This window comes from Chrysemys picta, chromosome 3, assembly GCF_011386835.1.
Source record: "Chrysemys picta bellii isolate R12L10 chromosome 3, ASM1138683v2, whole genome shotgun sequence".
Taxonomy (NCBI): Eukaryota; Metazoa; Chordata; order Testudines; family Emydidae; genus Chrysemys; species Chrysemys picta.
In genome coordinates, this window is record NC_088793.1 from 53,836,927 (window position 1) to 53,855,805 (window position 18,879).

An 18,879-nucleotide genomic window follows, 5' to 3' on the forward strand; every position below is an offset into this window, starting at 1 on the left:
CCAGCCGTGGGGGGGGTTGGCTGAAGAGGGTCTACCAGGCAGGCGATAGCTTTTTGGCTTTTTTTCCGCCCCAAGCAAAACAAAAATAAAAAATAAAAAAATCGGGGCAGCCAGAATGGCAAAGAAAAAAAAAAAAAAACCTGTGGGGCGGCCGGAGCCAGGGTGCAGGGGGACTCCCTGCACTGCAGACATGCCCCGGCTAGCGGGGGGCAAGACGGAGGGAGCGGGGGGAGAGAGAGAGAAGGGGGGCGGCCAGGGCTTCAGGGGGGCGCTCGCCACGTGGCCCCGACCGCCGCACCGCCTGCCGGGAGGGCTCCGCACCACTCCGGTTGGTGGGGAAGGAAGGACGCAAGCTGCCCTGCTGCGCTTGCTACAGTCCTGGCACTGGCTGGGGCAGACGGCGCGCGCAGCCCGCTCCCAGCAGGGCGCTCCCCTCCTCCGCGCTGCCACCCGCTACACGGCGGCCGGAACGGCAAACAAAACAAAACAAAAAAGCGGCCATGCCACTCTAGGATTGGGCAGAATGCCTCCCCGTAGAATCTGCCGCTCCAAAGCACAAGCTTGTTCGGCTGGTGCCTGGAGCCGGCCCTGCTACCAGGCATTATTGTTTATAAGACAGCAGCTGTAACTCTACACTGGACCCATTTAAACGTCTGGTACATGAGGTTAGGAGATGTATAGTGCCACTTCTTAAGTTAAGTTAAGTTAAAGTTGTGGCTTGTGTCTACCCAAGTTTTCCTGGTGAACTTTGTCACTCACTTGCCTCATTTGTAAAACAGAAATAGAAATATCTACCTAACAGAAGGATCATGAGTCTTAATTAAGGTTTGTAAAGCACTTTGAAGTTCTTTGATAAAAGCACTATACAGTCTAAGTCCAAAATATTTGATTACTGATAATGTAATTTTTGGTGAATTTAGCTTTGTTTCCCCCATTAGAAAATCAGCTTATTAAAAACACTCATTTGAAATGAAAACAATACAAAATGTTTTTTTGTTTGTTTTCTTCTATATTGACAAATGGAAGACTGACTACAATAACAATCTAGCAGGGGGGAAAAAATCATCCCTGTACAGGAATATTCCAGAAAGTTTTTAGCTTGAAAAATCTGAGTTATAACAAAGTTTTTGATGCCTGAAATATAGCAGTTGCTACTGGTGAGTAGATGAGAGTGACGCTGGCCCAACCATGTGCAATAATCTGTTAGGATGAAGTTCTGTGTGCATTATTCTATATTCTAAGTGCCATGTAGGTGGCAGAATGTTGCTGGATTATCAATGAATAGCAAAGAATATAATAAAAATAACCTAGTTCATTCTGCTATTTGATAAGCTATTAGCAAACTAGTTCATTTTATCTTATTTAAATAACTTAAAATGAACAGTGGTCCCAACTTCAGCCCCAATGTTTCTAGAGACCTTTATTAATTTTCTTGTCTATTTAAATCAAAATAAGAGTTAGAGGGGTAAGAGATCAATTATTTCTGCAAATAATTCAATGTAGATTGAAAGGTATGATGAACTTTTATTTCCAGCTGCTTTATTTTGCTACGGCAGTATTGACAATATTCATGCTTTGAAGAACTTCAGGGAAGACCAGGAAAAAAATCTGCTGAATTCAGCCCTTTTTGGCATTCCTCTGGCTGGAGTTTCATTAGTTAAACTGTTCACTTTATCACACCTCAAGTATATATCCCAACATGACCTCATAAGTAATACACTCAAAATCTGTACAGCAACTATGAATGCTTTTGTACAGCCACCTATTTCAGAGTTTAGTTTAGAGCTGTCATTCTTAATCCTCCTTTTATAATGGGACAATTTCAGTTTTTGGATTTTGAGCTAATTATTTTATTCATCTCTTGTTTAGTAACTTTCCCCAACTTCTCTAACAGTTTGTAGAACTCAGTTTGTTAAAGGGTTACTAGCTGACATATTGGATTCCTATGTCAGCACAACATATAATTTACTCCTCCAAGGTCTTGATTTAAATTAGGTTATGCCGCGTTTACTGGAACTTGTCCTGTTATGATACCTTAATAACAAGAAAATTAGTTCAGGTTAGCCAACTCTGATACATAACACACTGGGTAGCTCAGTGATCCTGAATCCAAAGCTATTTTATTCAGTAATGACTGTTTAGTACACTACAAGAAACATATCTTTCTTATATTGTTCCAGTAGTAATTATGTGTTATAAAGTACTAGAGACATACTTTCAGTAGTGATAAAGTGTAATAGATTAATCAATGCCAATTTTCTATTAATAAAGACAGAACTGATTATATGATGCAGGAAGATCATTACAACTCTTAGGTACTTTTTAAATTAAAGGTTACTGAACACAGATGTTAAATTGCTGTGCCAAAATAAGAAATATAAGAAAAGTAAAATCTATTGAACCAGATGCTCAGCTTGTGTTACTTGGTGTAACTCCATTGATTTATGTCAGCTGAAGACTTGGCCCCAAATAATCATTGTTGGCATCAGATAGCTCCCACAAAGTTGTAATAAAAGATATTGGAAAATTGTGTTAAAAGCAAACCTATAGGGAAATATTTTCTATTAGTTAAAGCAGATTACAGGGATCCATGATTCCCAGTTTCTATTCCTGTCTCTGAACCACACATGAAGGGTATGATGTTTTATGGTCTTGTAGTAGGTAGGTAGTCTGGATATAGTATCTGGTTCATATGTGGTGGGCAGATAAGTTGTTTACTTGGGAACACAGTGTGTGTGTGTGTGTGTGTGTGTGTGTGTGTGTGTGTGTGTGTCTCCCCCTCTGGGCCAGATGGAGTAAGGGGTGAGGGGCTGACCTTGGCATTGGGAGGAGGAGGAGGAGATGATGATGATGCCGCCTTTTATTCAGTTTTCTTAAAGTATTTTATACAATCTTTGAAAGAGAAGTTTGTAAATTTGCCTTTTAAAAGCAGGAAATTCACAGCTAAGTTTCCAACACCAACCTCCCCGGTATGACTTCTCATAATCTTCCTCTAGGTCAGCCCCCCACCCCTTACTCCATCTGGCCACACACACACACACACACACACACACACACACACACACACACACACACACACACACACTGTCCCCAAGTAAACACAATATTTCAATATATTTTATTACAACTTTGTGGGAGTTATCTGATGCCAACACTCTCACATGCAGTTAAAATACATTGAACCTGGTAAAATAGAAGCCATGGACAGTCTAAACTAAGGCTGAATTATCCATGACCAGATTTTGATACCCTTACTTAGCGGTTCTGAAATTTGGGGCCATGAGCAGGTGCTAGGTACTTGGCAACACCCTCCCGTCTGCATATTACCAAAATGGGAGGGAAAACCCATTTATATAGGAAGGGGATCCTAGTATGGAAAGGATTGAGAGCCATTGCCCTTACATTTGTTGATTTTCACCTTTTGCCGTAAGTAGTCTCATTGTGAGTTCACAGGAGAAATATGTGTTTCAGTTATGATTAAAATTAACATAGTTTTCCACACAGATCTCAACTTGGAAACTGCACATTAACAACTCAATCTGTTTCATGTAAATTTCTGCTTTACAATTACTGTTACAGCATAGAAAATAAAATGAATTGCTTACCTGTAAAGTCTTTGTCACATTCACAAATAAAAGTATTTGGAGTAACATTGCTGCAGTTGCCATTCAGACAGGCATGGGGCTGGCACTGTCCAATTATTTCTGAACAGTTTTTACCTAGTGAAATCATAGTACAATAGTAAGGTAGCTTTTTTGAAGAGTCAATTCTATACTGAAATTTTCACACACACACATACACACACACACACACACACACACACACACACACACACACACACACACACACTTTGTTAATGGAATATTAAGCTTGCAAATTTCAGCCCAAATAGTTTGTCTCACAAAAAGTTATAAGCAACTGAAAACAGTTTTAATGGGAAGTTTTGGGCAACTTTATATACATTGTTACCAGACCCCAAAATATTAAGATACAGACATATGACTGATTCAGAGCTACTGTTGAAGCTTTAATTTAGTATACATTATTTGTTTCTTGGTTATTTGAACATAGATAGCTTGTATTGGCTTCCTAGAAACTGCAAATCCTAGAAACTGCTCGAAGGTGGAATCAGTTTTTGCTTGAATTTTGCTTAACATGAAACTCACTGGAAATTTCTGCATCAGTCATAAATTGCTTGTACTTTACAGTATATGGGTCTAAATACCATATCATTATGCTTGTCACTTGAATTGTTGCTATGTTATTATTCACACTTGAGCAAATATTCTTTTTAGTTAACATTATGGGAGACATTTTTCCTTCACTTACACCCGTGTAAGCACATCTGCAATATCTGCTGTTTTAATCTTTGTGCTCCTCCTTGCCATACAGTTTATTTAATATTAGAACTTGACTGGCAATATGATTTGGTGGCAGTAGCTGAATCCTGTCCCTTACAGTCTAGCAGAACAGTTAACAATATGTTTAAATAATACTTGAACGAATGAGTAGCCTTACATTTCAGCAGAGTTCAAATCCGTACCTTCCACAAACAAACAGGCACAGTATGTTTTCTGTTTTCACACCATTTTTACTAAACTTTGGAAAATATGTATTAATCTTTTCATAACTTTGCCATTGTTCATAATTGGACAAATTCTGTTATATGTGAATGCATTTGCTAATAGAATTATTGCATGGAGATAACTTAATATAATTATAACATTGATCAATGGCAAAACCTACTCAAAATATTTAATTTCTTATTCTATGATCACATATCTATCACTCATTTAGGTCACAGCCTTGTGTTTGGGGTAGTGAGGAATCATAAAATTAAAGGTGGGATCAACAGACCTTCTGGAATTCCCAGATTTGCAGACATAGAACACAGTCAATCATACCTTTTTATGGAGGGCACCTTACTTCTCCCTATACAACCAGTAATTTCTATTGGCTGCTATACAGGAACAGAACCACAGCCTTGCCTCATTCCTCCCCTTTATTTTCCATGTTGGGGTGCAGTAAAACCCCCAGAAAGTATAAATGGAGCAAACCATATAATTTCTGGGGGCCTAATTCTAAATCCACTCAAGTCAATACAAGGTTGCAGAATTATGTCAATGGGCTTTGGATCAGGCCCTTAGTACAGGGATTGCAATACTTCCTGACACTTAGATAAGCTATGCAAAGAGTGGGAAAGAACTCATTTCACCTTTCCCCACAAATGTTCATCTGGGAAAGTACTGCAAAATCTGATCCTAAATTATTGCACAAATTTACCATAAAAAACCTTAACTAAGTGTACTGTAATCGTGTCAATAGGCCATCAGATGCACACTCACACACAGAAATTCATTTACTGCATTTACTTTTTTATATTTGTTTCAAGCTTCTTTTTAAAGTTTACAGAAAAACATTATATACTTCTACAAATATTATCTATCTATTTGGGGGGGAGGGGAGAATATTACCTGCAAACTGTGAGGGACAGGTACATTCATAGGAATCCCCAATAGTTCCTTCTCTTGTGTCAATACAGGAGGCATTGTTCTGGCAGGGTTTACTGGAGCATGCATCAAACTCCTGGCAGAATCTTCCAGAATACTGTTGAGAACAGTGGCAGTTATATGCCTCTTCCCATACATGGCTTAAGCATCTGCCATGTCTGGAGCAAAAAGGTGCATTTGAAGACTGTTGGCAAAAGTGCTGCTTCACTGTTACATTGAGCCGAAGGCCCAGGTTGCATAACGGTGGTCCTTTGGTCTGAACTTCTGCAAAATAATGAGTTCCGACTCCAAGCCACCGAGGGTCAACTTGATGCATCCCTTTTAACCTGCAACCAAAAATCAACTGATCTTGAAGAAAGTCTTTTGGGGGGCACCTAATAAATTCTTCCATGGAAACATTCCCCAAATTCATCCCATGTGACTGAAAAGATGCCTCTGAAGATATGAACAGACTATCCCCCAACTGAAGCTGCAAGGGACATATTTGAGGGACATTCAACGCCTGCTGTTCTAGGATGTTCCTTTCAATATTGGTATTTATATTCCAGCAATCTGTGTAGAAGTTTGAGCAGATGTTGTTCATCAGAGTCCATTTCATGATGTGGTGCTTTGGGTGTCTGTGCCATTCCACACTCATTTGCCTTTCACATATTATCTGTCCATTTGCAGTGTAGGTTTGAAGATACACCATTACAAGAATGATTAATTTTATAGTCATTGTTTAGGCTAGTGAATTTGAGTTGTCACAATTGCATAGGTACTGAAGACAGTTTTAGAATAAGTGTCTCTTATTCACTGGGATCTGTCTGCATTTTCTTGTTTGTTGTAAAAAATAGCCTTTAGGAATACAAAATAGAGAAAGAATATAATCTGTTTTTAGAAAAATTACAGTAAACTATCACTGCAGCCAGAAAGCATTTGATACATTCAATACTAGTGATAAATATATCCACTATGGGACAGAGTCTGATCTTAGTTACAGCCATATGAAGCTGGAATAAATCCTCTCAAGCAATCAGAATTACACCATCACAACCACAGTTTTATTCTGTCCCTTTCTCTATTACAGCTGAAGATCTGGGACCTGTTTATGTACACATACCCAAAACCCTTGCAGTGTAAGGCAGAAAAAGTGTGGAAAAACTTTTGTTATCCCCACTTTAACTTGAGGAACTGAGGGACAAAGAGATTAAACAACTTGCCCAAGGTAATGCACGAATTCTGTGTCAAAAGTTGGATCACCCAAGTGCCAATCTGCACTTTAACCATAAAACAGTTCTTTTCTGATAATTAATACAAAAATGTAGGATAAATTTCCTAGATTTCAAAGATTAATATTCTGAAGTTTTGTAGGTCTGGATTACGGCCTCAGTTCAGCAGTGCACATGAGGAGGTACTTCAGTCCTAGCATGTCTCTCCTTTTCAGCAAGGCCATTAAGCAGGTCCCAAACTTTCAGCAAGTACTTAAGTCTCATTGAAGTAAAAGGAACTTAAATACATGCATAAGTGTTTTGCTGAACTGAGGCCTAAACCACCGGATCCACATAGCCCCAAAGCAGGATTTAAATGCTGCAGTGAGCCTTGTTCCAGCCCTTCACAACTAGATCCATTTCATCCTGACAGAATGAGAGTTGTTACAGTACAGAAAAAAAAGTTATGGGGTTTATTCGTGTTGGAGTTCTACTGAAAGCTGTGGAAACCCAGAAAAATGATGTGTAGCACCTTTAAAAATTGCCAGCAGCTTTTAGTACATGTTAACAGTTTAATTAGCATTTTAAAAAGTTAAAAAAAAAAAATTCTTCTGGTGCTATAATACTTTTATTTCCCCAGAAATTTTCTTTTCGACTCTGAAATAGTTGCCGTTCAGTGGAAATTTATGGTAAAACAGAGTCCATGTTTTACAATAAAAAGTAATTTAATAAAAAGAAACAATAGCATTTCCATTTTGGCATTTGTGTTCATTGCTTTTTTTACTGCATGTAGAATGACAAACAGATCCTTACACTTCTGTTAGAATATTTCTCAATGTATAAAAGTATTCCATCTAAAACACCATGTTAAAGGAATATTAAGGTTGCAAAATTAAGCACTCAAAATTTAGGATATGTCAGAAGTAAGGTTCCTGTGCCATCATAATTTAGCCACCTCATGCATTGCTTCCTGATACAATCTTTAATTATATAATCACTTCCCCCCCACCCACACACACACAGGACTTTGCCTCCGTACACAAGATGGACCTACTCTGGGAATGAATCAGGGTTGAGTGATGAAGGAAACTTGTCTGTAGGACTCCTTCCTCAGAAGTTAGATGTATATTTGAATACCCCTAATCTTCAGGATTCCTTGTCCAAATCTTAGTCTCCAGCATACCCTGTCTTCCTTCTCAGGCTCTTTATCCCAGGCTGACTCCCAGACTTTTTGTCCATCTAGTCCCCATCTCTCAGCTACCAGGCTCTTTATCCAATGTTGGCATCTCCATCCCAAACCCAACTTCCCTCATTGGCTCCCAGACTCAGTCTCTTTGCCCAGCCAATCTTAGTCTCCCCACATCTAGCTCCCAGTCTCACCTCCCACCCCCATTCCAGCTCACAGACTCAGTCTCCTGCCTCGTATCCCTCTACAGTCCCACCTCCAGGTCTGCTCTTTTCTCCTCTGCATTCAAGACAGACTGCCTCTACCACACTGATTGGAAACTAGCAGAGGGAGCACAGGATTTTTTCTTTTTTTAACTCTCATTTCTAGTGTCCAGCACCATGGTGGCCAACAGCAGCAATGGTAAAGAAAGTCTGTCCAGTCCCTGCATCCTCAGGTTGGAACATGCTAAATACAGACAATCTTCAGAAAATGTAAATGCCAAACTCAAGGAAGTCTGTCCTGAGAATGTGTGAACTGTGATTTTCCAAATATTCATGATTTGACCAGATTATTTTGTTTTTCCCCCCTACAGAATGGCAAAAGGTACATCCCTGATATTAGGGCAATTCTCCTGCCAAATTTGAAGCCCTTGTTCCAAAACATGAAGGTACTAGAGCTTGTCAATGACATGGTTTTAAGATTTTTCTCCCCCACAGGAGAAAGAGCAGCATATTTTCCCCTCATCTCTTTCTTGGAAATTTCTGAAATTTTGTTTCTGAAATTTTAAAATAAATAATTCACCCTGGTAGACATCTAGCATAGAAAAATTCATCTTGAACCGTTAAAGTTTGGGAATGTTATAAGCAACTGAAAAAACTTGGCCTTATAATTGGAATTATCAAGGCAACATTAGCTACAGGAGATGCTACCAGCTACATCTATAATATTTCCCCTAGAATAACTTATTTCAAAATGGAATTACAATGTTTTAAGTTTTCTCTTCTGAAAGAAAAGACTCTGCCACTATTTGCAACAGTGCTGTTCTCAAGGCCACATAAAAGATGAGGGTTTCTACAGCTGGGTCTGTGACCTACTTAAGTAAAACTGTTTGTTATTGTAAGGTTAAGATAATCCAAAACTTGAAGGATAGGAGGTACAGATGGAGCTCAAAACCAAAGTATAAGATCTCGGTGAAAGCTGAGAGCTTGAGACATCAAATCATGATTACCAAATCTGTAACAAGAGTAGGCATGTGGAATATATGTACTTTGAACAGTACCAGAAAACAACATGAGAAATGGAAAACAAACAAACAAACAAAAATCCATCTAAACATTCTTTGGTATCAGCGAGACAAGATGAGCAGGGAGAAGGAAGTGGTGCCACTCAAAAAGAGGAACACACAAAAAAAGGTATATAAATTATACTGGAAAACATCACAGCTAAGTCCTTGATGGCTTGGCGGCCAATGAAAGACAACAGCCAGGCTGCAAACAAGATATGTCAAGTGTACAAGAATCCAAGTGTATGTACCAACAAATGGAGCAGGTGACAGTGAAAAGGATATTCTACAAGCAGGTGTAGCAAGTATTGGATGACTTGCCTAACTTTGACATCAAGCTGATGAGAGGCAATTTTAGTGCACAAATTGGAAACAACTGTACTGCCTGGAAAGGACATATGGGCACAGCAGCAGAAGGCATCCGAACCAATAATGGTGAATGGCTCTGGATTCTGTGGCACAAACATCCTAAAAATAGGACACAGTTGCTTTCAGCATAAGAGGATTCACAATGTCACATGGAGATCACCAGACAATGTGATTGTCAATCTTATAGACCATGTTGGCATATGTAAAAGATGGACATCCTCAGAGTCAGCAGAGGAGCAGATCTTGTCTCAGATCATTATCTTAAACTTAAATTCAAAAAGAAAGACAAAAAGTGTTATAGAAATATAAAAGTTCAAGGACACAGAAACAGATCAGATTCTAGACTGCGCCTCAGAACTGTTCCAATATTTTACATGAGCTGATGAAAGTCTGGGAGACAAGAGAGTCAAAAGGGAAGAAGACAGTTCTCAAGATAGCAGAGGAGACAGTGGGAAATGAAAGAGGGCAGAAGATGCATAGATTACATCTGGAACATGGACAGGGACTGATGAGCAGAAAGCTCTGAAGGCAAAAAAGGAACAGTGCAAGACAGGCAGAAATTTTAGAGATGGATGCAAGATAGAGAGAAAAGGACAAAGTAGTAAAGAAAAAATGAAGGCAAAAGAGAAATGCCTGGGTTGTGGAGAAGGCTGCAGAAGCAGCAGCACAGAGGAGAGTCTTCAAGAAACTCTACAGAATAGTGAAAGACCTCTCAGGAAGAACAAGACCACCATAGGTGATGCACATAAGGGACTCGTGCAGATGTTGAAACCTCTTGAAGAATAAGCTAGATGATGGAAAGAATATGGCCATTCCATATCAAACTGCCACAAGCTGATGATTATGCACGGATTAAAAAAAATGTCAATGACAAGCTAGAAATAGTAAAGGGACTAATAATACCTTATGAAATTAAAGAAGCTATCAAAGGCTTTACACAGGTGAAAGTGCCTGAGGTTCACAGAATTCAAGCAGAGATACTAAGGTGGGAAGCAAAATTCTCACTGAGCAGCTAATAAAACTAAAAATATGAGTGAAAGAACAGGTGCTAAGAAGGGTGATCTTATTGGCTACTATTATGTTGAATGGAATGAAGAGGCAATGGATGAACTATTATGAGAAGAACAGTCTGGGTTCCATACAGATAGCTCATGTGAACAGATACTCACTCCTTAACAGATCATCCAAAAAAGCTACTGCTTGGCAAAACTCAATCTTAATTAACTATATTAACTTTAAGAACGTGTTTGATAATGTCCACAGACAAGTATTGAGGAATATTGCTAGAAGCTATGGGATAGCAGACAAGCTGATTAACATGAGCAGTTTATATGATGGAAGTAGATGCACAATAAGCTCAGAGACAGGCCTGGGTGAGCTGTTAGATATTGTGACTGGAGAAGAAGTGTGTGCTCACCACTCCTGTGCATTGCCATCTCTGGGTGATGAAGTGGGCAACAAAAGGCACTGTGAACCACGTAAGGGGTTAGTGAAGACAAGTTGCACAACCCTGACTTTGCCAATAACATTGCTTTACTTAACATGGCATCAAATGGAATGATCACGAAGAGAGAACAGGAAACAGCAAAAAAAAATGGATTGAAAGTAAAAGCAGAGAAAACTAGTATTATGAAGGTAGGAAACTGGACAACAGATTCAAAGGTCTATGTGATGTAAAAATATCAAAAGGTAGAAGAGTTCTGCTATTTAGAAAGAGTGACGTCATTTGAAGTTGGCTCAAATAAAGATACTCAGATACACATACAAAAGCAAACACTCCTTTTGGAGGGATGAACATCATCTGAGCAAACAGCGGTCTCCACACCGAACTATAGGTTACATTATACCATGTAATTGTATTGAGCATGCTATTATTTGTAGCAGAGACTTAGCCACTGTCATCTGCCAACATCAAGAGATTGGAGGGGTGAGGATGATATACATGTCATGGAAAGACTAAAAAACAAATGTGATAAGTGAGCTGACAGAGCAGGATGTGTAAGAAGGTGCAGGTGATTGGAATATGTATCCTGTATACATAGAAAGAAGAACAGGAGTACTTGTGGCACCTTAGAGACTAACAAATTTATTAGAGCATAAGCTTTCGTGGACTACAGCCCACTTCTTCGGATGCATATAGAATGGAACATATATTGAGGAGATGTATATACACACATACAGAGAGCATAAACAGGTGGGAGTTGTCTTACCAACTCTGAGAGGCCAATTAATGAAGAGAAAAAAAAAAAAACTTTTGAAGTGATAATCAAGCTAGCCCAGTACAGACAGTTAAGAAGTGTGAGAATACTTACAAGGGGAGATAGATTCAATGTTTGTAATGGCTCAGCCATTCCCAGTCCTTATTCAAACCGGAGTTGATTGTGTCTAGTTTGCATATCAATTCTAGCTCAGCAGTCTCTCGTTGGAGTCTGTTTTTGAAGTTTTTCTGTTGTAATATAGCCACCCGCAGGTCTGTCACTGAATGACCAGACAGGTTAAAGTGTTCTCCCACTGGTTTTTGAGTATTTTGATTCCTGATGTCAGATTTGTGTCCATTAATTCTTTTGCGTAGAGACTGTCCGGTTTGGCCAATGTACATGGCAGAGGGGCATTGCTGGCACATGATGGCATATATCACATTGGTAGATGTGCAGGTGAACGAGCCCCTGATGGTATGGCTGATGTGATTAAGTCCTATGATGATGTCACTTGAATAGATATGTGGACAGAGTTGGCATCGGGCCATGGAAAAGAAGCCCTTGAGGAATTTCACCATGATTTCAATAATTTCCATCCCACCATCAACCTCAGCCTAGATCAATCCACACAAGCGGTCCATTTCCTGGACACTACTGTGCTAATAAGCGATGGTCACATAAATACCACCCTATACCGGAAACCTACTGACCGCTACACTTACCTACATGCCTCCAGCTTCCATCCAGGACACACCACACGATCCATTGTCTACAGCCAAGCTCTAAGATATAACCGCATTTGCTCCAATCCCTCGGACAGAGACAAGCACCTACAAGATCTCTATCAAGCATTCTTAAAACTACAATACCCACCTGCTGAAGTGAAAAAACAGATTGACAAAGCCAGACGAGTACCCAGAAGTCACCTCCTACAAGACAGGCCCAACAAAGAAAATAACAGAACACCACTAGCTGTCACCTTCTGCCCCCAACTAAAACCTCTCCAGCGCATCATCAGAGATCTACAACCTATCCTGAAAGATGATCCTTTACTCTCACAGATCTTGGGAGACAGACCTGTCCTCGCTTACAGACAACCCCCCAACCTAAAGCAAATACTCACCAGCAACCACACATCACTGAACAAATCCACTAACCCAGGAACCTATCCTTGTAACAAACCCCGATGCCAACTCTGTCCACATATCTATTCAAGTGACATCATCATAGGACCTAATCACATCAGCCATACCATCAGGGCCTCGTTCACCTGCACATCTACCAATGTGATATATGCCATCATGTGCCAGCAATGCCCCTCTGCCATGTACATTGGCCAAACCGGACAGTCTCTACACAAAAGAATTAATGGACACAAATCTGACATCAGGAATCAAAATACTCAAAAACCAGTGGGAGAACACTTTAACCTGTCTGGTCATTCAGTGACAGACCTGCGGGTGGCTATATTACAACAGAAAAACTTCAAAAACAGACTCCAATGAGAGACTGCTGAGCTAGAATTGATATGCAAACTAGACACAATCAACTCCGGTTTGAATAAGGACTGGGAATGGCTGAGCCATTACAAACATTGAATCTATCTCCCCTTGTAAGTATTCTCACACTTCTTAACTGTCTGTACTGGGCTAGCTTGATTATCACTTCAAAAGTTTTTTTTTTTCTCTTCATTAATTGGCCTCTCAGAGTTGGTAAGACAACTCCCACCTGTTTATGCTCTCTGTATGTGTGTATATACATCTCCTCAATATATGTTCCATTCTATATGCATCCGAAGAAGTGGGCTGTAGTCCACGAAAACTTATGCTCTAATAAATTTGTTAGTCTCTAAGGTGCCACAAGTACTCCTGTTCTTCTTTTTGCGGATACAGACTAACACGGCTGCTACTCTGAAACCTGTATACATAGAAGATGGGAGACATGCTAAGGAAAAAAAAAAACGTTGAAGTGGATACCTAAGGGAGGCAAAAGGAGATCAGGAAGGCCAAGGAATAACTGGCAGAAGATAACACAGCATATTGAATGCCCTGGTATCACTTGTGAAGAAGATCACAACTAGTCAGCAATCCTAATCAATGAAGAAACTTGACTGCCTCAAGTGTCAGTGACACAGGAAGAACTAAGATCTAAGGATTCTGAATAAAGTATGTTTAATATGAACTTTTATGTTGACATTTGCAATATGATTTTATTTACAATAAATAGCTAAAAGTAATGAAAGAAAGAAATAGTTGCCACACAAGAACAGATTAGTGGCCTGTTTAGTCCAGCATCCTGTAAATGAGAGCAGCCAATTTTGGCTGCTTCTCAGAAAGCAAAGTTTAAAAGCACCCTATTGAACCTAATTGTGCAATAAGATTCCAGGGGGAGAAATTCCTTCTGGAATTCCTGTTGGTGAACAGTGTATTTCCTGGATCATATAGCTGTATCCCAGCAAGTATTAATATAAACATTCATGTGAAGGATCTCCTTCTAGCCATTACAAATATTCTGCCTTCCAATTTCATTGAGTACCTATCGTGCTTGGATGTGGGAAATATTACTCTTACATAGGAGTCTCCCAATGGCCTTCCCTATCTTGGTTATTATTTCATGACTCTGCAGTATCATCTCACCTTTGGGTGCTAATTGAGGAAGCACACAGGCTAGGGGATTGGGCACAGAAACACATGAAAGCCAAAAGAAATTTGCTGCAGGAATTTAAAAGTACTCGTGATACTGTGCAAATCCAATAAAGTCTTAAAAATTGTATTTATAGTTTGCAGAATTTTAATCAATACAAGATAAAAATCATTGTTATATTTTTAATTAAAATAAAACATCAGAAGTTGTCCTAGAGCAAAAGTTTGAGACAGGATACTATTCAGCTGCTCTATCATTTCTAAGTATTATTAGAATGGAGGCTAAGTAATATACTTGTTTTACAATTTTAAAAAATGTCTATTGCTTAGGCCCATTCTTTTATTTTGTCTAGTCTTCTGTTCATATTCTGGTAGTGGTATGTAGACCACTTCTAGAGCACTGTGATCTCCATAGATGGTAAAGCCCCATAATCCTTCCTCCCTAGGGCCTCAGTGTTCCATTTTAGGACCCATGGGCCCCTGAGTTTTTTGTACTTGGCTCCTGCACTTAGTGGCCAAGTGAATAATAGATTATCTCCTATGAACTCTAGGGCACTGCAATAAACTACGGCCCAACAGATTTTAAGGATACCACACATTTGTTCCAGGAAAAGGAGAGCAAGAGCCAGGGACAAAGAGAAGGCAGGGGAATCAGGGAAAACAAAGAAATGAATGACTCACAAATCATACATAGGTCATTAAACTTTCCCTCTCGAGTACTCAAAAGCCCACAACTATGTAGTGACAAAAAGAATGGCAACAAAGCTCCACACAGACTTCAATGATTGGTGAAGTTATAGGTTGAAGAAGAGGTTTGGCTCCTTAGCAAAGGACACCAATCTCTCTTTTCTGGGCCCTAGCAGTCTCAAGAACTGGCTGTTCCCTGAGTCCCAGTCTGGGCTAGCTGGCAGTGAGTCCTCACAGGCACACCAGAGCATTGTGGCTCAGGCTCGTCTTTGAGGAACGGTCTGCCTCAAGTACTCTGAAAGGAAAAGACAAAATGGCACTTCACCGTCTACTACAGGGAGCAACTTTGGAGCTGCTACTACTATGGCTGTTGTAAACCAACTACCTGCAGCCAGTTCTTTCCCAACAAACGCTATCTGAAACCAGGCTTGCGCACATGTGCAGTGGTTTCAGCCATGTGCAGACTCTCTGGAGCCTGTAGGTGGCTGCCTGGCTTGTTCTTCAGGCTCCTATGCCAGTCCCCTTTGGGTATGTCTACACCACAATTAAAAATGCACAGCTGTCCTGTGCCAGCTGACTCAGGTTCATGAGGCTTAGGTTAAGGGGCTGTTTAACTTCAGTGAAGCCTTTGGGCTCAAGCTGCAGCCCAAGCTCTGGGACCATCCCACCTCACAGGGTCCTTTGTGCCAGGCTCTGGCACAGATGTCTACACTGCAATTAAACAGCCCTTAGCCTGAGCTGGAATGGCCCAACTTCAGAGTTTTTAATTGCAGTGCAGAGACATACCTTTAGGCTGTGTGTGTCCCTTTAAGGACAGGGAAGGCAAACAATGTTTCTTTCACTTCCAGTCTTTATATTTGTGCTGGTGTCTTGGGGGAGGACAGGGTGCAAATCTACTTTGTTCAGTCCTCTAGACTGGCAAGGGATACACATAGATCTGCAAGAAACTACAGTCACCTGCTTCAAAATTCCCATGATCATTTCCATTTTGAAATCACCCCATAACCTTTTGAACCACAAGATACTAGCAGGGGCTTGCTTCTCTTTCAGAATTGTGCCAGAGCATTCTAATGTCATTAGAAATTATAGCAATTTTGCTTTTTGGAGCTGATAGGACTTTCCATCCAGGATCCCCAAAACTACCACCACTGGCCATTTCACTTTCAATAGCTCTATTATGAGGATTAAAATCTTTGACCAACATTCCTGTATTTTGACACATTCCATACTCACCAATCCATTTTTACAGATTTTCTTTATAATGAAACTGTCAGGTACTACCAAAAGAATAATTTATAAAGGCAAACTTTATTGTTCCACTTTTGGAAAATGAAGTTCCCCCAGGCTAACTAAAGGGCCAGTTCTTATCCTTATACAAATCACTACCTTAATTCATGTAATCTCAACTGTCTCCCTGTGACTATGATTGCCACAAATACACACTATTTCTCTTTCACCCCTTGTGCATCTACTCTTCCATTGCAAAGCATAACAAAATATACCATAGATAAACAGCACAAAGAGACTTCCACACAATTTTCTTGCCTCTCTCCAAACACCCCTCTCCCCCTTAGCTTGTTTCTCCCAAATATATATTTTCCCACTTACTGGGCCCATTTCCTCATCAACCCAGCAAATTGCCACCCAAGTGTCAGTAATCCCCTCAAGAAACCGGTTAATTGATTTCAATGAAGCCTGCAATCTTTCCAATGCTTTAGGAACCTCAGTGACCAGGGTGATACAGGTAACATGCTGTCACACTCCCTTATGCATATGCATAATTCTGAGGTATCATTATCACTTACAAAGTCATGTTTGTGCAGTGGTATTTACAGTATGTAAAACTGCTGAGCCATTAAGTAAATAAGTAATTAGTAACATTTCAAAAGATGTTTCTTTCTCTGTTTAGGCATATGCATGATAATATTCATGCATATGCCTAAAACAGAAAGTGTTGTGGGAGTATTTAAACTATTGACATGGGGAAAGAGCAAGTTTGTAAAAGCACCAGAGAAAACAGAGGAAGCTAAAGTTCAAGGAAAACATAAGCAAGAAGGGCATAAACTAGTTCATTAGTGATGCCCCCAGAGGGGAAGATGGGCTACTGGGTCCATATACTGGTCCAAGGAGGGTTTTCTGGGAGAGCCCAGACAGCAGTCTCTTCCCTGCTCCCAGAAAGGCTGTTTTATTCCAGGGCTCCCAGTGCAGCCTCTGCTATTGCAGCAGTGGTGGTGCAGGTCCAAGCCAAGATTAGAATGTTCATGCTCAGGTATTTTGCAATGCTGCAGAAGAAAAATGGTAGTTTTCAGAGTTTATCTCTCAGCCAAACCTAAACAGAATTTCACAGGACAAAGAAAAGGCACTTAACTGACTCCAAGGCTTTCTTTCTGCCTCATTACAAAGGCCTGCTTCCAACTATGGAGGTGTTATAAGAATAATTTATAACGACAATTGTTAGGCAATTCAAACATAGGTGTCACTTTTTATTATTCTTAAGTCTTGAAAAGATCTGATAGTCAGCAATGTTGCAAATGCACAAAGTAAATGTGATATGTTACCTTTCTGATTTCTTAGTATGTGATTTGTGCTTACTTTGCACAAAGTGTAATTGACTACTCAAGATGCAAGGCAGTGGACAATCAGTCTCAAGCTCTTGTAGAGGTTGTAGCATATTCACAAGACAAATTGATGATGAACATGGATGATGATAAAGGGCACTGCTATTTTTTGAGGCTATTATGGAGTGGTTTCTTCTGATAGATTTCTTTATGCAGTTTGCCTTATTAGTGATGTCGGGGGAGGGAGGCAATATTTTTAACTTAGGCGGGGATTAGAGCTCTATTTACCACATCACACTAACTTTGCTTTCAATGTTTAAAGTCAAAAATAGATTATTTACTTATTTCAATACATCCAATACAAAATTCTTAAAGTCAATAGGTAAATCTCAACATCCTTAAAAGATTTGCATGCAATGAAAAACAATATGGACAGCTCAAAAACTACAAGAAGAGTCTAACTATAAATGAGAACACTAAGGAAGAAGAAAGCTTTACATTAATTACATTTCATGCACTATGTTGGGATATATATGTGGGTCCCCAAACCATCTGAGTGTTATTCTTACAGCGAACCACTGAGTCTGTTGCTGAGTTTGCTCGGTTGAGATTGCTTTTCTGACATTTCTATGATAATATATTTCCACTGTGGTCCAAAGTTTATCGCTTGTGTTACCGATTTCATTATTCCATTCAGAAACACATTATATTATTAAACAATACTCAGCGATGCACCTTAAATTTGCCTTCTGTTTCTTGTTTTACTTTTTCTGTCATGTTGAACATCCACATGTTGTAAATACAGTTTGCTGTACTTAATGCAAATAAGTTGTGACTTATGAATAAGACACTGTATCTTTCAAACGCTTAAGAAAAGAATTTTGCATGTGTATTTTTCTATCATCTCACCTACATTACAAAGGTATAAGAATCATATTTCAGCATATACATTTGAACTTAGGCTAAAAATGGCACTTGGCAATAATAGTCTCTCTTTTCTTTTCCTTTCATGATGTATAAGAACTGTGTGAAGATAATTTAATGCCTACTTATTTGTATTGACTGTCCTGTAGTATTTTTACCTGTACAGATTTCAAGTAGTATATAAAGATTTCTCTTGTAACCAGGAGAAATGTTTTTGATAGAAGTTAGAATAATCAAAAATTAGTTTTGATCCCGGCAATTCTAACAAGTTAATTATATTATAAATGTTCATAATAATAGACTATCCAACATAGCCTACCACAAAACTAATCAGGTATTCATTCAAAGTCT

General features: G+C 39.5%; 1 protein-coding gene across 1 annotated transcript; it reads right to left on the bottom strand.

Annotated features, from left to right (window-relative positions):
• Positions 1-1,424: 1,424 nt before the first annotated feature.
• LOC101932078 (eyes shut homolog) lies at positions 1,425-16,623 on the bottom strand. The gene is made up of 4 exons (XM_065587929.1): positions 16,549-16,623; positions 5,475-6,347; positions 3,606-3,719; positions 1,425-2,034 (listed from the first exon to the last, which is right to left on the bottom strand). Exons 2-4 carry the CDS (start codon positions 6,226-6,228, stop codon positions 1,997-1,999), a joined length of 906 nt encoding a protein of 301 aa, XP_065444001.1. The 5' UTR covers positions 6,229-6,347; positions 16,549-16,623; the 3' UTR covers positions 1,425-1,996.
• Between the last annotated feature and the right edge of the window lie 2,256 nt (positions 16,624-18,879).